General features: G+C 37.0%; 1 protein-coding gene across 1 annotated transcript in view; it reads left to right on the top strand.

Moving 5' to 3' along the window:
- The window catches only part of PTPRN2 (protein tyrosine phosphatase receptor type N2), a 590,472-nt gene that overhangs the window by 547,950 nt on the left and 21,680 nt on the right, over positions 1–20,842 (top strand). The window contains exons 18-21 of the mRNA XM_030483611.1: positions 5,169–5,288; positions 6,427–6,593; positions 12,230–12,283; positions 14,347–14,411. Of these exons, the coding sequence (XP_030339471.1) occupies positions 5,169–5,288; positions 6,427–6,593; positions 12,230–12,283; positions 14,347–14,411 (406 nt within the window). The remainder of the gene's footprint in view (positions 1–5,168; positions 5,289–6,426; positions 6,594–12,229; positions 12,284–14,346; positions 14,412–20,842) is intronic.

Genomic DNA, 20,842 nt, shown 5'->3' with positions numbered 1-20,842 from the left:
TATGCATATTTTAATTTAATAAAAGAAAAACAGCAAGGGAGAGAGAGGCACCGAACAGTAGCCCCTAGAGCTCTAGTAACTTGTCAAGCCATGTGAAATAAATATAGCATTAGGAATTCCATAGACGTTCAGTAAAGGAGTGTGCATTTACCATGCTCATTTCTAATTACGGCTCTGGTTGGAGAAGTACTTAGAAGTGGTCCTTTTAAAATTTCTATCCGTTTATTGTTTATTGTTTAGGTTCCACCTTTCCAGTACCAACGTGAAAAGCTAATTACAGGCATTTTTGGTGGACTTTTCCTCCTTAATGTGATTTTGTCAGCACTGCAATACTAAATAGTGTTCATATTTAAATTATTTAATAATGAGGCTTGAGTTAGGAGTCTGCTGAGAAGAATAAGAGCAGTTTATGTCCCTCTGAGAAAGCAGAAGTTATTGCTACACATACAGTCATCTTGAGTTTGCAATTCCCATTGACTTCCAAACAAGTGTTGCTGCAGCAGCAGGGATATAACATATGGAGGCAGTTTAACGACCATGTATTTATATGAGGTGCTCTCTGAAGCCATCTTTTCAACTGCTAGAGTCAGATTTTTTTGTAATTAAATACAGATTGTTGATTGCTAATTTTTCAACTTATAGCTTTGTTTAGCTGTCTGGCACAGCTATGACATTGCAAATGGCAATTCTGACCTTGACAGATTTGACCCATTACATGTCAAAATGATAAGTCATTTTCAACCAAATTCTTCGCAGAAAAGGTTGCTTTTTGACTGGCATACATTGTGAAGTTCTAGTTGATAACAAAAATCTAATCCCCCTCCCCCCTTTTTTTTCCAGTTAAAAGATAACTCTTTTTTTATTACCCATTAAGACATTGGGGTTTGGTTTTAAAATATTGCAGAAAATACCATTTTCTGATTGTGTCTGTTCAATACAGTGTTTCCTATTTCCAGTGGAGAACTTTAAAGAAGTCACAGTTGAGTTACTTATTTTCAAGATATGTAATGGGATGATTATCTGATCCTTGCTTTGTTGTTGTTTTAGAAGTTGTTTATTCATGCTGAGTTTTAATTATCATTAGAAATTATTTGGGGTTCATTTGCTTGTTTGTCTGCTTTTCCAGATAGTTGCATTTGCCTAAAAGACTGAAAAGGTGAATTCTTTAGTTTGCTGGAGGTCTCTCCCAGAAAGCAGCTGGTATAATTAGCCTGTTATAGGCTGGATTTAACTGAATATCTACTTTCTGCTTTTATCATTACTTTGTAGAAAGTTCTTCACCAGTCCCCATCAAAAGAAGAGTGTCTGGTCAGAGCACGTGTTTTGTTATTTCCCCATCACAAAAATAAGGAAGAAAATTACTGAAAAAGGGGTTTGGGTAGGATCATTTGTTATAAGAAGAAGCTTCAAAATGATGAAGTGTCTGAAAAAAACCAAAGGGATTCATATTAACCATTTTTTTACAAGCTAGCAAAGAAGGACATTTTAAAATATAAGCTTTCAAAAACTGGTGTTTTATCAGATTTATGGCAGTGTTGTAATGCTGATTATCCTATTTGTGACTTTATTTTTCTCCTTACTTGAAAAAAACGAGCAGTTCTGTGCTCCTTTGCAAGTAATTTGTACTAAATATATTTCATCCCAATGTGGAAGTCCTTTGTAAGAGACTGGCATGCTGGGTACCACAGCATGAGGTCTCTACACATGGTGGATTTCATCAACAGGGAATCCTGTGGATGTCAGACACACCGCTCATCTTTGGGTTGCAGGATTCAGCCTTTAATTTTCAATAAATGGGACTGGGATGGTGTTATTCTTGTCCAAGAAATGTTTTGAGAATGGTGCAGGCTGCAGGTAGACGTCGCACAAAATTACACACTGTCTTCCTTTTTCAGCAAAGCATGCATTGTGAGCTCTGTAGTGAGCACCTGTGCGTAACTCAGACTTTATAACTTCCATTCAGAAGACTCCATTGAACATTTCTTCTTCTCCTGAAAGTATTACCATAAATTACAAACCAGAAACTGCCCCTGCTAAGTAATCTAAACAAGTTTAGTTTTATATATTATAAATATATATGTATATATTATATAATATATATAAAAATATATTTACTTTTCATAGACACTTAGGCAAATAAGGCATAATTTTGCTGAGCTCTACCTAAAGAGAAAAACCTCTGCCCTAAGGACCTGATATTCTCTTTATTCTGGTATCACGTGCATTGACTTACTTTCTATTGTGCAAGCATACAAAGTTCAGAATTACATGAATTACTGTGAATTTGCAACTGAGCCTCCTCCTTTATTCTCCAAGCCCAGCTGAAATGTCTCTTTGATATCCAGATGTGCTTCTCCAAAGACTGTACTGGGATTATGCAGAGTAGGTCTGTGCTACCTGTTCCTTTGTTGCAATGACACACTCTTCAGGGCCACTTTCTAATACACGGCCATGTCTGGACACTGCACACAGCAAAGTGTTAAGTGTTGGGAGAGCTTTTGAAAAACTCATCACCAAGTTAAAGATGGGGTGGTGAACAGGCGACAGTATAAAACGCCATAGACTGCCTTTCTGCATTACATAGGAGTACCAGCCTAATGGTCCAATATTTAAGTTATCAAGGAAACAAAGAAAATGCTGTAGTCCTCCAGTCACAGGCTGTGAGTCTTAGTGAAAATCCCATCTCAATGGTAAGCACAGGAGATGCAGTGACAATTGCTTGTAACAGGGATGATGGCACTAGATTGTATTGCCTTCTTGATTTAGTAGATTTGACTTCCACATTTTCACACAATGACCTAAAAGAAATATTATACCCCAGAGTAGCTTTGAAATTGTTTGTTTAAATTAACTTTCATTTGGATTTATGCTTAATGAAATCTTCAGAGATGCAGACAGCCCCTCCGTAATGAAATGCTGTATCTTTGAACCAATGAACAGGGTTGCCAAACTGTAAGGATTCCTCTCTAAATGAGTGGGCTTTTATAATGTTACACTTGGGTGGCACAAGCAGAGTGGTAGATGATTAGTTTATGGTCTAGATCATTGTATTTTTATTACACTCATAAAAACTGTGTTTCTCCTCATTTTCGTAATGGCTTCAATGAGCTTCTATACCTTCTAGAGGCACATTAAATCGTTATGTGATGAAAGTACTGATTTAGTGGGGCTAGTTTTAAAGTAAAATGCGTGTTTTAAATTCTTATCTTAGTCCAATTGCTGACTAGAAAAGGTGAAACTATGTTAGAATGAATGAGATCTGTATCATCTTCCTTACATACAAAGAAGGTTCCCAGCTGCGGCCTAAAACAAATGCAGTACAAAAAAGATATAAATGATAAATCTACGTCTGTCTGTAAAATAAATTATCCCTCAATTTAAAGTATTTTAGCTGATTTTGTGGCATTATGAGTTTCTAACAGAAGGGTAAGTGGATTACAGACATTTTTTTTATTTAAAAACCTTTTTAAAGGAAAAAAATAAAGAAGGTAAGGAAGATTATTTTTATTCCTTACATTCAACTGTAATTTTTTCCCCCACTTCTGTTCAAATTGAAATAACGCTGTTCTCTGCAAACCCTAGATTCATTTCTCTAAATAATTCTAAGCCGGTTTTAAAAGTTGTTTTAATTATGTTGCAAAATGAAAAAAAAAAAGGAAGAAAAATGTAATTTGTTTCTCTACATGCAAGCTATTCTTAAAAGAGAAGACAACATCATTATCCATGAATGGGAAACCTTTTTATTTGATATGTAATTAAAAAAAAATAATCCTTGAATTGAATGTATCTTCTCATCTTTGCACAGTTTAGACAAAGGCCTTTTTTGTTTACAAAATTTACATGTCAATACAGTTGCTTATAAATATTTCTGTGAAATAAACATAACCCTTCACAAAAAGAGCAGTTTTCTCTTCATTCAGTAATTTTATATGCTAGCAAAAAGACAATGAAAGTTGTATGCAAATATAACATCAATGTACAGCGTAATAATAACAGTTTTTAGTGATTATGCTGCTTGGTATTAATTCATAGGAGCCTTTTTGTTCAGCCATGGGCTGTGTTTGGAACAGAGATACGCCAGACCAGAGCATCTTTGCTTGTTTGCTGTTTGTGGAAGGTATCCACAAATCCATTAGTTGGGGATGTGCTGGATTCCTGTATCCTACTCTGTGCCTGGTCTAAATTATTAAGCAATCATGCTGGTAGTGAAGAAATACTGTTTTCCTCTGTTCCTGCTGTACCTGTACACTGAGTGCACCATCTGCAGCAGGAGTTGGACTTTCCTTCTACCTCCAGAAAAAAAAGGAAACAAAAAAAAAAGGAAAGTAAAAGGGGAAAAAAGAGCTAGAAAAGAGAAGAGGAGAGAGAACAAAAACAATAAAGAGAAAGGAGAAGGAGAACAAGAAAAAGACAAAAAGGAAAATAGAAAAAGAAAAAGGAAAAGGGGAAAAAAGAGAAAGGAAAAGGAAAAAAGGAAGATTTTTTTGGAAAAGGAAAAATGGAAGAAAAGAAAGAAAAAAGAAGGAAGAAGAAAGAGAAAGTAATGCCCATTTGCAACAAATCTTTTATAAATGTCTGCCTGGAGGGATGATTTCTTCATCTGAAATGTTTCTGGAAGAACAGATTTGGTTTGGGTTTTTCCTGCCTTTTGCTCATTACTGTTGTTCAGATCCAACTTTTATGACTGTTTCAGCAATGCCGTACTTCAATAGCTTTTGCTACGTGGCAAACTGTAGAAAGACACAGGGTTGAGGACACAAACAGGTTTGAGCACATGTGACTTTAGTAGGTCTGTGCTAATTTAGTATTAAATATCAAGTCCCAAGTAACTGTGTGTCCTGCAAGCATCATTCGGCATTCCCTTTGTGGATCAGAAAGTTTGACAGAAAAGCAGCTGAACACCGTACCAGGAACAAGGAGAGGTTTTGTGGAAGACCCTAACTGAAATCATGGGAAATTCTTTAATATTTCATGGACTCCTGCAAAATATGGTGCCAGTTTATTCAGGGATTTGAAAGCAGCTGCAGAGTAAAAGTGTCTAATGAAAATGAAATAAATTTCCTGTGAATGGAATAAATTTTGATTGTGTGTCTGAGTGCAGTAATTATACATGTCACGCAGTAATTAGGCAGTCACAATGTGGCCACGGTGTCTTTCTTTGTCTGCAGATGGTCTGGGAGAACGGCTGTGTCGTTATTGTCATGCTGACACCCCTCGTGGAAAACGGAGTCAAACAGTGCTACCACTATTGGCCAGACGAAGGGTCAAACCTCTACCACATCTATGAGGTACCTAAACAGAATATCTGGTTGTAAACGTGACAGTAAGTGTACGGGTTGATTTCATTGATTTCATGTGGGACAAAATGGTGTTTAAGCCGATCTAACCTGGAGGTCGAGCTGAGGGCTCTTAAATACACTTTGTGTGCCTTCAAGTAGTTTTAGATTTGCAGAAAACACAAGTGCAGTTTTAATAGCTGAATAAAATCTAATAAATTATGAGCAAAGTATTAACAATGAAAAAAAGGACAATAATTTGGTTTTTCAAATGGTTTTGCAAGTAGTTGAAATATAAAAGCATGTATTTATATTTTATAGGAAAATAGTATTTTTAGAACTGGTGAATTTTGCCTTAGGAAAACCATGTGTATATCTCTGTAGAAAAGCCTCTGTATAGCTTTAGTAATTAATGCTGTCTATTTTTACCTCTTGCTTCAGTCACAACAAAAGAAATTATATATTTTTATTTTCTGCTTTACATTTCCAGCCCAAAATGTCGTATCACCAATTTTGTTGCAGTGTAACACTGACAATGGCTATCAGATTTTTCCAGTTGTCCAGCTGAGTAAAGGAGGAAATTGATAACAATGCCAAATATGAAGAATAGGAAAATGTGAAGAAATACTGTTGTTTATACTAAAATGTTCACAAACTCGTTTTCGGAAAAGATGAGCTCTGCAAATAACCTGCATTTTTTAATGCTTATTTTTCTACATAGCAGAAGAAACTGACTTTTCACTCCTCATGTGAATTCAGCGCAGATTTTTAAGACCTCTGGGAGTGGCCTGGGCAGTGCATTGTGGACATTTCTGAGTAGAAAGCAACTGGAGTCTAACATATTTTCAGGCAGCGTCTTTTGTATTCACATAAAAATATAAAGTTTCAATTTCGTGATTTTTCCTTTTGCATTAAGACTGTCAAGAATTTTTCTTATGTTTTCAATAAAATAGCAGTGGCAGCTAAACCCTTCCTGACAACTACATTGACTGCTAAATCAAAAATATTTTCCCAGCACTGGCCAATTTACTAATAAAAGTAAAACTTTCATGCAATTCCTTCATTTCAGACATCTTACACCTGCAATCCTGAAGATGTGGCTTGCAACTGAAATTGCTGATCTCCGTTTGTTCCTTCCTGTGGGGTGTAGGTAAACCTTGTCTCTGAGCACATCTGGTGCGAGGATTTCCTCGTGAGGAGCTTCTACCTGAAGAACCTGCAGACAAATGAGACACGCACAGTGACACAGTTCCACTTCCTCAGCTGGAATGATCAGAGGGTTCCTGCTTCCACAAGATCACTTCTGGATTTCCGCAGGTAAAGCACAAAGTATGACAGTTTGTCTAAGACTGTACAGATCTGAGGAACTAAGCTAGTCCTTTTACTTGTCCTTTAAGTATTTCTGGTTTGAAAAGGGGGTCCTCAGCCTGTGATGCCACAATGCTAGACTAACACAAAAATCTGCAGTAGGTTGATGTGTAATGTTTTTTCACACATAGATGTTGCCTGGTTTTAGGACATACTCATTTCCCATTTAGAGATAGATACCTTTCCTCCCTTTGTACAGCTCTTCAGTGCTTCTGTATTTCTTTGTTTTCCAAGTATTTATCCATTCTGCAACTTCCAGGCTTTTTGTGTGGCTCCCCTAAGATCCTTATTGCAGGAATCTCACAAATAAATTACGTAGTATGAGCATGCTTGGAAAAAAAAACCCTCAATGGAGTCATATGGCAATAACAGCATTCCCATGAGAGCGTTTGCTCATAAGGATCAAACAGTGAGGTCTGTAGACCTTCTTTGGCTGCAAAAAAGTGGAAATTTGAGAAAACAGATGAAAATGTTGACAAAGCGTACCCTATGGAATTTTCAAGAAAGTCAACGTGGCTTTAAAATACAAATATACAAAGGCAAAACCTGTGAAAGTCCTTGCCACCTTCTCTAATGTTTGCCGTGTCTATCTAAATTTTAATTTGAAAATTAAAGCCATGCATGATAAATACTGGTCTGAAATAATCTTCATTTGATTGCAAACTGTGCCCAGTGCGTCATGTGTAGGTGTTAGCGTGTATCAGCTAATCCACAGTGATGCGCTTTAAGACTAATGAATCTCTGGGAGGTTTGGGGAGTTGGTTCTCAATCCACAAGCAGCCTGTGGGATAGCATGTTTTCCTCTCTGTACTACAATATTACCCACAACCCCCCAAAGTGATTAGAAGGGGCTCAGTGCTCAAAAGGTCCAAACTTCTTTCAATATGCGCTGGGAGCTCTGACTGATGCCAGTCAGATTTACACTTCTGCACCTGAGAGGGAGAAGCTGGCGTATATCCAAAGGGAGCTGGTTGTACAGTTCTCTGTTGGCAAAATTTTGCCCTTAAAAATTTAGGACTAAATGCCACCCTTCATCCATCACTATTCTCATAGATATTGCAAGGCTTTTCAAAGCAGAGAGTCATCTCACGTGGTGCAGGTCAAGTAACAGAATACAGCTGTACTGCGTCACTAGGCGCTATGGCTAGGTAAGAGTATAAAGCTATGCTACACAGTAGCAACACAAAAGAAATTGTGAAAGAATGAAGCACAGCCATAGGAGGGAGTTGAAATTGTAATTGAATTTTCTTCTCTGGCTCTTCTTCTCTGGGTTCAAACTTTACTGTGATTTTTATAGGTTGATTTCCCTTTGCTTTGGTACCGAGGAAGTTGCCTGTTGTGAATTTCTGTAGAGAAAAATCTGAACTGGTTCCATTAAGCTGTGTGAGGCTGCAGCACGGAGCCAACACAGCATCTGATTTTGCTCTTTCTGAAGTTAGTGGGAAATCTGCTAGGAATTCTAACTATACTATAAATGAGCCTGTACAGCCAGGACATCCAAAGTTTGGAGCACCTCCACTCTGATTTGCTTCAGTAAGAATTGAGGTCCCTGCATGAACTGCAGGATTAGATCTCCAGAAAGTCACAGTGCACATCTCCAAGAAAGTAATTCTTAGAGTGACATTGTGTAAGGGTTAAATAGCCATGTTGAAGAAGTGTTGTGCAATACTTTGAAAAAGAAAGGTGATAACTAGATGAGAAAAGTAGTGGAGCTGCCATTCTTTGTATTTAAAGCCAGTATGGGAATGAACCTGTTAAGATTTAATTGAATTCTGAGTGTTCATTTCATATGTATTCACAGTCCAGTGCAGGGTACTGTAATCATTTGCTACATGCAGATTTTGTACAATGAACTCATAATACTGAATACATAGTAAAATTCCGCCTGAAAAGGAATTTTGGCATGCACAATAGCTGGTTTATGAATCTCAGTTTTCTTGGTCATCTGACGTTGCTGATTTTTTTTTTTTTTTAATGACAAAAAACCTAATGCACTATTGCTAAAATAATGTATTTGGAATTCATTTATACAACCCATGTTTTGCACCTGAAGCTTCCTATTCAAAGTACAAACTCCTCTGAATTACAACAGCTGAGTCATAAAGGCCCCACAGTAAATGTCTGACAGCGCTACCACACTCATAGTAAGGTAGTGCGAGGAAGGGGCTGCTCTCATTTCTTTTAATCTTATCTATGTTTTTATGTGCATTCAGTGTGTTTGTATATATATATGGATATGTGTGTATATTTATATATTCACATACATATATGTAATCAAGCATATACATAACCAACCCTCTATTTTTTATAATTCATCACCAAGAAAAATTGGATTCCCAAAATTACCTTGCCCAGAGTCTGTGGAAATATGGACCTTAAAATTTTTATTGAAGTAAATTTTACAAGTCTCTTTGAAAACCGAAAGCTTACATTTCTCTTACTATGTATCAGACAGTGTTTTAGATGATTTCGCATCTAGCAGATACATTAAACTTTGCAGAACAATCTGTCATACTTTCATAATGTAGGTACAAATTGCAAAAAAAAAAAAGAGATTATTCTATACATTTTTAAGATCTATGCACAAGACAGTCCCTGAGAGGTGAGGCTACTACAGAAACCACTGGTCAGTTTTAAATGCTTCTGGAGTCCTAATTTCATTTTGAACAATAGACCAATCATTATTGCTCTGGACTAGCTTGTTAGTCATGCACTGATATGTGTCATTAAATATTTCTTGAGCCCAGAGGGAGCACATTTACACTTTAAAGAGGGACTGCTAAGCTAAAAGATAATTAGCATCACATGTGAGGGCTTTGCTTAAAATATATATCTATTATGCTATCACTTCTTGCTGTGTGCAATGGCATTTACTAACACTGCTCACTTTAAAAATGGACAAATTCTTATTTTGCCAGCTAATTAGCGGTTGCCAGTGTCATTTTTGTGATGTTGCAGCTAGTAATATGAGCCCAGTTGCATAGTCACAAAAGTGATCATTGGAAACTGTGACTCTGCTGCAGGGACAATGTGGGAAACCCCTTTTCTGAGCCTCTAACGACCTCTGACCTTTGCTTGCTGATGGTTTGCATGATGATTTCTTTTTCACTCAATGAGCCAAGGGTTGGTTTGTATTACTAATCATTCTTTCTGAGTTAATTCTTCCTGTATATGTATATATATATAATATATATTTTCTTCAACATTTAAGAACTTTGCTTACTGATGAATTTTCAGTTCACTCTCATTAGCCAGAACTAAGAATGAAATGAGATGTTGCTGCACTTCTAAATATTTTCATAAACTATATATAGACAAATCTATGAACCAGCTGGATTGAAACCCTTTGTTTTAATGTGTTTTCTGAAATGTGTGATAATGAAAATGTTTGAATCGCCTTCAATAAAACTGACAAACATAAGGTGTCTTTCCCTAACATGTGTCTCTGACTGTCTGATTTACTGAGAGGTCTGATTTACTGATAGGTTGAGATCGAGTTTCTCATTGAAATTATATTAGGACTTTGGTAGATGGCTAGTCACAACATGAAAATATCTTATTACTGGTGCCATACAAGGAACAAAGGAACCACACAAGCAGAAAAAGAAATGGGAAATACCCCTCTGTAGTTATTAGCTTTTATTTAATACCTTAAATGCAGAAACAACTCTTTACTAATGCACGTGGTGGGGGGAGGAGGGGATGGAACAATGACCAGCTGCATGTAGGGGAATGCAGACTGACTTTGTCAGACACCGTTACAGATGTTTCAAATATAATCTACTTTACAATACAAAAAATTAATACCAAGCTTTATATTATATAGGAGGAGTAGCTACTCAGATATGACCACCAAGAACTGAATGGTTCATTCATGTGAAAACTCTCCTGCAGCTTAAGTCACTGAAGTTTTGCTTGGTAGTGCCTCCATATATATGCATTTATGGACATTATAAATGGTCCATTTAACTTCAAAAATCAGGTGCTTCTCAATGCCTTGTCACTTATTTCATAGAACATTTTTCTACTGCATTAATTACTTACATCCAAGGAATATAAATAGAGACAGAATGTCTCTGCAAGTATGATTTACATCAGTAAGCAAAAGAGTAAGAATTGTGAAAAAATCCTGAATTCTAATGTTTAAAGGGAATCATTACAAGAACTTACTATTGTTAACAAGTTTGGTTTGAATCTTAAATAATAAAAAGTAGAATGTGAAAACACAGTTTCTTGGGACAACACCAACATCTCCATGGTCTGTTTGGGTTGAGTTCCAGGTATCTTGACTCCCTGTCAGATTTAGAAGTTTAGGCATCTTTAGGCTATACTGTAAGCAATGTTTAAAGATATATGCATGTTTTCACAGCACAGATGTTAGTGAATAGATGAACAGCCAAGAACTAAATGATTCAGTAGGTTAGTTATGCTTTAAAATTCATAATAACATTGTACCACAGTTGCCAAATTCCAGCAGCTTACTTCAGTTTAGCAGTCAAGATCCTATATAACACTTGTGCTAAGGAACTATTAGAGGGTTTGCGCACCCCTTGAAAGCTACCTTATGAAATGGTTTTATACGAGACCTTCTAGCTCCAGTAAACTCAAACATCTCATCAAGTAAATTGAATGAAAGGTTTTGATTTCCTGAAGCAATGCTTTCTCATTTTAGCCTTTATTCAGCTTGCCTTGTTAACATATGTGTGCATATTTTATGGTTTTTGGGGCTTGTAACATACTTGACATGCAAAATATATCCTAGAGCAGAAGAGAGGGTTTGGGATTTTGTTTTTTTTATAAGGCGATTTAAATAGATCTAAACCAATTTTGTGGGCTCTATTCCTAGACCGAGTATCTTGTTTTGCTTTAGCACTAGTTAATTCCTTCATTGAATTTACATATCAGCAGACCTGTTCTGTAGCTGTACTTTTATTGATTGACTTCACATAGATTCTTTTGCCACTGAGAATGTATAATCAGGAAGCTGTGAAAGACAATAATGTGTAAATATTAAAAATATAAGACTTCTGCACTGGAACCAAAGCAGTACAGCTTACTGATTGGTTTAGTTATTTTTACCACAATAGATTACATTTTAGAATTTTGTGAGAAGCTTTTCAGGAGAATTGGTATTTGTCTTTTTGGGGAGAACTGGTTTAACAAATCAGCACACATTGTACAAAGGATGCTGGAATAGCCTTTTTAATTTTGGATTCAGTTTGATGGGCCTTGATATTTCTTTGAACAAGCTCATGAACTCAAAGTTGGCTTAAAAATTAAAGCATCTCAAGATAATCTTAGTTTTGGAGCTAAAACATGAGACATTTGAGAAAAGAGCTCATTTATTTTGCCTAGCCAACAACGATAATGGGATGTTTTCTGGGATTTCTACAGCAGCAAACCAGAAGCAAACTTGAAACGAGATTCTGTATGTAACAACTGCTTGTTATATTAGGAAATTATCAACCTGACTCTTTCTTTAAAGACTGCAATATTTGTTTTTTCTTATTGTTTATTTTTGACAGTTGGCAAAAGAAACAGTATGTAATATGCTCAATTAATTTTTTGTGTCTGTTTTATTTCAGAAAAGTAAACAAGTGCTACAGGGGTCGCTCTTGTCCAGTAGTTGTTCATTGCAGGCAAGTACAATTTCTAAAATAGCTTTAGAGAGATGTCTCTGTGAAAGAATTTAATATAGATATAAACAATATGGGCAAATTAAAGCTTTAGATGAATCACTAAATGGATAGTGAGGTAGGCTGAAGGTGTTACATGTAATTCAACTGGGTTTGAATGCTGATTAATACTTGGGATCTGTTTTCATAAGAAAATAATCCTTTCCTGTAATTTCATAGATGTTGTGCCTTGACCTGTTAATGTATGGCCACCCTTTCCAACATAAGTAACACTTCAATTTCATAAATCTCCTTCAAAATGATAGTGGTTGCTTGCATTCCCTCCCAGTTTAGTCTATTTTATTAACAATCAATTATGGTTTATTTCTTCTTTGCTTGCTTTTAGTCATCTTGGTAAGAGGAGAGCAATGTCAGTTAGTGGAAACCTACTCAGAGGTTGAGTAATCCTTTAAGGATAGTTTATCTTTAGGCCTGACAGTCTGATAGATGCACACGAAAGCTATCGGGCAAGTCAATGGAAAACTTTATCATAATAATGTTAATGTTTGGTTTTGCCATTGGAGGTTCTAAGGAGGACGTTGCACTTATTTGTTGATTGTATTCTTGTAGATAAGGAAGATAGAAAACCAGCGCTGCTAAGAGGCAGGTTTTTTGACTTGCGGCCCTCCACTTTGGGCGGGAGTGAGGGAGGAAAGGATATGTTTCTCATGTGTGGCTCAGCAGGGGCACCTTCCACTGGTTGCAAGGAGGCCCTCTGCGGAGGTGAATGCTCTGGAGGAGGCTTGTCTGCATTGCCCTCAGGAAGCCTGAGAAAAGAAACATTTGTTGCAGAATGAAGAGCCTCCAAGTTTCTTCCTCTTTCCTTACTGTGATGGATGGAAATGTCTACTATTAGCTCAGTAGTTTTTGTTTTTATTGGGCCTGATCGCTGCCTTGTCTCTCATTATTCAGCTTAACTAATAAGATTGTGTCTTTGTTCCCTTCATAGACATAGAAAAAAAATTATTACCATTGCCTCCTTTTCTCTAAGCAGTGATCTCGTAACTGAAAGAAAAAAACCTCTGTCTACAGAGACTTAACAAAAATTAAGTTTCAGAGCCTGCCTGTAAACAGAATGTGATAACGCGCTTCACGCTGTTCTATTATTTTTCCTTTCATTAATTCTTGTACACAAATTGAGCTATCAATAAAAATAATGGCTTAATTAATAAAACTACATACCAGTCTAATTGGTCACACATGCACCTTTGTAAAAATTTTGGGGAGGCAAAGAAAAAAAGCTTTTACTTAAAGTCTTAATTATGTTTGCTAACAGCAGCTCTAAAAGAGCATCATGCTGGCAATTACACGTTGCTCTGAAAGGGACACAACCTGCATTCAGATGAGGAAGCTTCCCCCCTCCCAAGGCTTGGTCTCACATCTCTGAGGAAGGGCTGATGATACAAACAAAAGTTAAAGCTGTTTCTTAGGAATTATACAATATTTTTTCTGGTTGTTGCAACTAAGGAAGAATTAAAGGGAAAGGTAAAAAGAAAAACCAGACCTTTTGTGATGTATAGTGAAGAAAGATTACAGTAATCAAATATTTTGGTTCTCGAACAGGTCTTTCTATGCATTCCCTCTGGCTGCTGTGTTCAAATGCAATCAGCGACATTTTGGGACGTTCTGGTTAATGTTCTGGTCTAGCTTATTCTGTGGTTCTTGATCACATATACAAGTGACTATAAGCTCATTATATATACACTTTTTGAACAGAAATGGTATCCTGTTTTAGGGTTAGTGACTTTTCCACTGTTTAAAATGCTTTCCTTTCATAAGCATAACTTGGCTTAAAAAAATCAGAACAGAACGCTGTAACCCATGCAGACTAATAGTTAATCTTCCACAAACAGCTTGTGTTAATTCATTGCAAGGTTTCTCTCTTCTCTCAGTATCCTGCTTTAGCCCCTTGTTCTCTCCTTTTCCCCCATGAGTTAACAGTATAACACTGAGGGCAGGTACCTTCATGTTGAGTCTAGATGCACATTGATAGGCTTTATTTTTTCTTTTTCCCTTTCTGTTGGCAGTGATGGTGCGGGAAGAAGTGGAACCTACATTCTAATTGACATGGTTCTCAATAAAATGGCCAAAGGTGAGAATCGAAAGGCTTGTTACTTCCTCAGTACTGAAAGATGTGCTTGTGTTGCCATGACAACGGAGGGAGCAATATTCACAGAAAATCTGAGAATAAATTAGAGGGAAATTGTACTCTTTCCTGAGCGTTCTTAAGTTTTATTTTCATAGCAATTTCAAACAACAAACCCAAATGCAAATGCTTTGTGAATGAGCAGGTGTTTTTCTGCTGTTGAGAAGTACTTGAATTTTTAAACTTATAATTTAAAATAGTTATTACAGGTTTTAGAAGAAGATACCTTGGGGCTGTAGAATCCTTATTTAGTGAGTATGTGAGTTAGGTCCAGGGCTGCTTCGTGAGTGTTGCCCAGTCCTCTGTCACCTACCCAGCCACAATGGTCAATCATGATTTCTTTTTGTAGCTGCCTATTGCCTAGAAGAGATGGTACCAGACAGGGCCTCATGTGCTGGACAGATTTGTCTCTTAGGAGGAAAAAGACTCCAGTGAACAGCTTAGAGGACTGAAAATAAATCATCTAATGCTCTATTACCAGTGCTGCCACTGTCCAATATTGAATAATTTTTTAAACTTTTCTGTTCCTTAGTTTCCTTATATGTAAAATGTGATTTTATGAAGTAGAAAATCATGTGTCAACGTAAATACATACTGTGGTTTCTTTAAAATGAAGTCTATAATTCTCTAGAGATTGTGGCCATTTCTTTACTTTTTATTGATTGGTAAATGGTTCATGGTGGGAAGTACTTGGGATATCCTGAAATAATCTTTTTATGTTAGAACTAAACCAAATTTTTAATACTGATACTGTCTTCAAAAGACGGAAGCTAAAAGTGAGCATGTAAACCTGACTGTAGATTGAAACACATAATAGTCAACTTTATTCATGTGTTGTACTCCTTCTTCATTCCTTTGACCGTGTTTGTATTACAGCTTCATAAAACTGCATTTTAAGAGGAAGAGAAATCTTGAGGTTGAAAATGAACAAAAAATAGTAATTTTCCTTTTTTACTTCTGAACCTGAGTTCTTAAGAAACCTTGATCTGGCATTATGCAGATATGTGTATTTAAAGAAAAAGTCTTGCTTGTAAAAATGTATATTAATTTATAGAGAGAAACGGTGTTTAGTTCTTTGAGTTCTAGTCACTTTACAGTTGTTTAAAATCTTCTAGTGTAGACATGTTTTTATATGTAGTTTAAAAATACACTCCATGCTTTGAGGTCATCTGCTATTGCATCCTGCATATCCCAGTCCTGTGGGACATAGTGGCATCAGAGAAACTCTTCAGAAAGAAGAGTTTAGCATTTTCTTTCTCTCCAGATTCTTTTAACATGTCTTGTCAAACGTGGACTGAATTTTCTGCCTGTGAGCATCACGTGGAACTAGCTGTTGATCTTAAAAGTAGTTGTGTGTTTGCCTTCTCCTTAGCACTGTCCTGAAAATACATTTTTCAGTGGGATGAGATTAGTTTTTCATGCTCGTTGGAAAATAGTTTTTCACTCTGTGAAGGAATATGGAGATATTTCCAATGCTTGTTACGTGCCACGTGACAACCCAGTCTTTAAAAATAGAAGCAATGGTATGCCATAAAATTAATGTAGACCTTTGTTAGGTATTTGTTCGGCTCATTTCAGTCATCAGCCATAATGAAAACTAGATTAAAAGTATATGCAACTTACTCGCATAAAGAAGTAAATGAGAAGTATTTTCTAGCTTGGGGCTTTCAGCCACTTAAGGGAGGGTTGACTTTGTTGTAAAAGCACTGAAGAATGCCATTTATTGACTCCATTGTACCATGTAATGTCAAATTCCATTTTAAGTGTGGGCTTAGCGCTTCACAATACCAGACAAGTCATGTGAAACTGGCCAGAGAAAGGCATCACAGGGCTTTTTGGAGATCGGTCACCCCCATTTTGTTCTTGACCTGCTCCCCTCTGCCCATGGGGGTGTGCGATGCGAAATCCCCTGACCTGGTGCTTTGGCTGGGGTTTAAATGAAAGATCAAAGGGCAGAGCGGGCATCTCAGCCCTGCTGAGGTGGGCCTTTCCCAGGCTGTCACACTGTGCGGCCGCCAAAGGTTTTGTTCGGGCGGGAACCGAGGCCCAGCCTGTGCGGCCGGGGCCCTCTTTGTCTGGCCTGAGAAGCTGGAGGCCCAGGTTGAGGATCCAATGTTCATCAAATGATCAAAGGCCTGAAGCCCTGGACATGAAATCTTTCTTTCCATTTCCTTTTCTTAGAGAATGAATTGCACAAGTGGCAAAGAATGCCCTTTCCAAAGCTTTTATGTGGAGTGCGAGGGCTAACTTCAGAGTCCTTCAGCGCTAAACATAAAAATGTAAGTGCACTTTCAATCTGGGCCCAGCTGCAAGGCCAGCATCTAGTAACATTTCTTTCAAAAAGGCTTTTAAGGATTAAGGCGTTCAGTCTTTCAAAAAAAAAAAAAAAACCCACCAAAAAAAAAAAACCCCACCAAAAAAACCCGGACTTTTAAGAATAAACTTAGAATAATTTGAGTTTCTTGTTCCACTGTCTGGTTTATTAGAAAGTAGACAATAATGCATTTTTAAATCAGAGTAAATAGAGGAGTACTTAGTTTCGGCAGTGGGAAAGTAGAAAGCAATCAATAAATGCCTTGGCTCTTTAGTGTGGTTTTTAATAGGGTAGGACGAGAAAAGGAGCTCCTTTTTCACGTAATGATTTACTTCCCTGCATTCTCTTAGACAGTTAACTGTAAATGCTTTTGTCATTTACAATTTCTTCTCCTACTGCTCATTGAATTAGTGCTAATACTTAGTCTATTAAACATGTTATAAATTCATATCTTCTGCTGTCTTGCCTGTTGCCATCCCTCCTCTTAGTTTAGATGCTGAAAACCACCAGCAAGGGACCTCTTCCTAAAGCGTAAAGCAGGGGAAAAGAAATCAAGTTGGGGAGGGTTTTGTGCTTGACACCTGCCACGTTGGTGTGATGGCCTCAACCCCTTTTGAGAAAGCAGTAATGAATTTTTAAAAAAGCAAAGCACCCCATTTCAGTGCACTTGCAGGACAGTAAAATGGGTATTGAGAGTAGAAATGCCCCCTTGACGTACCTGGGGGGGTTGACCTGGTGACAGGACACACAAGAGCTCACATGAAGCTCGCAGGAACTCTCGCTCAGCAAACGCCTTTGTGGCCCCCAGCTGCCTTTGAGAGCCACACAACACTGTCCTGTGGGACTCCCTCTGGCTCTGCAGAGCATCAGGAAGGATTTCCTGTTGGGTTGGACTTCTAATGAATTTCGCTGTCCTCTGTGCAGTAAATGTAATGGCTGCATCTATGCATTCGCTCCAAACAGCCACATTAAATAATCTTCTTAGATACTGGAACACTCAAAGAACCAGTGTCTGTTCAGTGCTATCATTCCTGTGTCCTGTCAGCAGAAACTTTTAAATTCAAGTGTATTCTTTTGTTTAGTTGTTCAGTAACTTAGTAATGCTATTTATCATGTAGTTTATTACTATGATTATTTCTCTTGCTAGATTCATGTGCAGAGTAGTTAAAAGACCCTGATCCTATTCCTACGAAAGTAATAACAAAAACTAAGTGGTATTGAATCTGGCCTTACAATAACATGCTTAAGTACTGTTTGATGTGTTTTAACTATGACAGCTGTTTAACTATGATACTATTTTTACATGGGTGTTACAATTTTAAGACAGTTACCAAGTTACCTTTCATTTCCCTGATAGACAGCTTAAGACAAGTTTAGTTTTGAGAGAGAAGTTAAGAAGTGATTTATTTCAACTTCATGTGCACTTCCATGATTTAGATAAATACAGAAAATTACAATGGATTGTTTTTGTAGATAATAATGCTTGCTGAATTTTTGACAGAGACTGTTTTTCGAGGCTGATTTCTACTGAGAATTTCAATGTTCTCAATGTATTTAAAAGTTTAATTCTTCGTAACTAAGGAAGATAAGCTGATTTAGATTTAGTTCTACTTGATATTCCTTCCTCACCCCAAACTCAGAATAACTCTGAGCTGATCAGGGTTTTTCTTTTTGTGTGATCTAGAGGAAAGTTGAGAATCTTCTCATTTCTTGTCTTTCCTGCAGGCTTATTGTAGTGACTAAAAGTTTGATATATTGCAAGACATTTTTATTGAATGTTTTTGGCATGAAAAAGAAAAAAAATGAGATTATGAGTCTTCCCACTTTCATTTTTCTGAACTGAGAGGCTTGGATAGTGTAGATAATAGTTTGATTTTTAGATATTAATCCAGCCAGCAGCTGCTTAGGGTTTGCTGACCATCTATTTTCTTGTGTTTGAACTAGCTGGAACGAGATGAGTCAAAGGAAAGGCGAATATGAATTTTAAAATCCTTTTAAAGTATTGCTTTCCGAATTCTAAAACCCAGCAAAAAGATTTGATTTACCAAAGCCAAACCAGCGGTTTATTCTCTCACATTCAAAAGCTTGGATTATAATTGATGAGCACACACACTCTGGCCTGGGCTGGCTGCAGAGGTTATCTCCCCAAGTCCTTTCCTTGCCCCCGCTACCCTATTGTCTGAGGGTCTTGTGAGTCAGCTCCTGAGCAGATGCAGTTTATACCATGACATTTTAAGGCAAAACAAAAGATTCCTTAATTCACCCTCTGACTCATCGTGATCAAATGATTTTGGCTAATCTGAACCCTTGCTGAGGTTTTGCTTATCTGCTGTGTGGATTTAACAATCATAATGAAGTTGTGGGGTTAGCTCATCTCTGAAAGGATTTTATGAAAGAAAATGCTTGCCCATATTCATGTTAAAATGGATTCAATCTGCTTATTTTTGAGTCCTTATGCAAAGTCTGAGAAAATTCTATTGTTCAGTTGTGCTGATTCAAGTCCAGAGCAGACTATTTCTGACATGCTCTTGGGGAATAAGGGAATATTTTTTCAGCCCAGGATCCAGCTTCTCCCATGAAAATAAAACTTAACATACTATGTGTCATACAGTGGTTGGGAGAATATATAGTATAAAAGAGAGATTAGATTTTTTTTTGGGGGGGGGCGGGGAGGGGGGTGTGGAGGTCTGGTAAAGGACAAAAAGTGGGATTAGAAATAGGTGGAATTCTGCAGAAAAAAATCAGGACTTAAAAAATTAATTATTTTCATGTTCTCAGTTTGGATCGATCATGTTGCTGGTCTTTGAGATTTGGGTGAGACGGATTGTTATCTCTAGGAAAAAGAAAAAAAAATGCAGGTTGGTAAAGCCAAAAAATTAAGGTTTGCTTTGTGCACTATTGTGCTGTCCACAAGACTGTCTTAGTTCTCAGCAGCAATGATGCTAAGCATGTAAATCTGAAATGTTACTATTTCAATTTCTGAAGGAAGTTCTTAGTGTTCATGTAAACATATCATATGTTATAAGGCTGTTTTTTCAAATGAGCTTCATTTATGTATTGTAACTTTTATGTAATGAGTTACCCTGGAAACACAATTAGGCAAATAGTGCTCATTCTTGCAGCCTTTCCCAGCAGATAATTAATCACAATGAGAGCTGGGCCCCCAGCTATAAGCAAAAATGTATAGCAAATGTATAGGACAGTTTTTTATGGTCCAGTCGGTGATGCTCAGCAAACTCTCGCTATTTAGAACAGTGTTTATTTCCTTCGTAAAACACATTTTGACATATAAATCTTTAAAGCTTTTGACTCATTGACACTAGAAAGTCATCGATTATTAGTTCATAAAATAATGATAAAAATGTAGCATGTTCTATAGGCTGCTGTTGTGAAATGAATTAGTGACCATGGGGAAGATGGTGTTGGTTAATGTTTCCTAATGTTGTATGGGCTGCATTTTTAGCAGGTTTTCCTATATGGCATATAGACATTTCAAACAAAAAGCAAACAAGTTATTAGCGTAACTTCTTTGGCTTTTTTCTTCCTTGTACAGTCAGGGATTACTCTAAAAGAGCCATATTTCTTGAGTTATTTGCTGTTCTGGGGATTTTATTGGAAAAAAAATGGGACTAGAAAAGTGTGGTAGAAAGCAATCCTAATTATCCAGGGTTTGAGGCAAATGAATTGTGAAGAAAGACTGATCAGACATGGGCTGTTCCTTGGGAAAGGGAGCACGAAGGGGGGTCCCTATAGAGCAGTAGAAGATCCTGAAAGGAATGTATTGATGTCAGTAAGCAGCTTGAGATAGTGACTAATTTGAAAACAAGAGGTCATTGACTGAAACTAAGGAGGAGACAAGCAGATAAGGAATTTGGGCGGCATTTTTTCACACAATGGGTAGGTTAGAATATGGAAGAGTGAACAAGCTGGTCATAGAAGTACTGTGCTATCAGTTTAAGAAGCAGCTGGGCAAATGTTTAGAAAAGGAAGTTTATATACAGAGTGAAGAACTACTTTTTTCTGTAGCTAATCTCATGCAGCAGTCCGTAGAAGGATTTGAAGA

The sequence above is a fragment of the Strigops habroptila genome, chromosome 1 (genome assembly GCF_004027225.2).
Source record: "Strigops habroptila isolate Jane chromosome 1, bStrHab1.2.pri, whole genome shotgun sequence".
In the NCBI taxonomy this organism is placed as follows: Eukaryota; Metazoa; Chordata; class Aves; order Psittaciformes; family Psittacidae; genus Strigops; species Strigops habroptila.
Note: the sequence above shows the minus strand (reverse complement) of the source record. Positions and strands in the feature narration are given on the sequence as shown.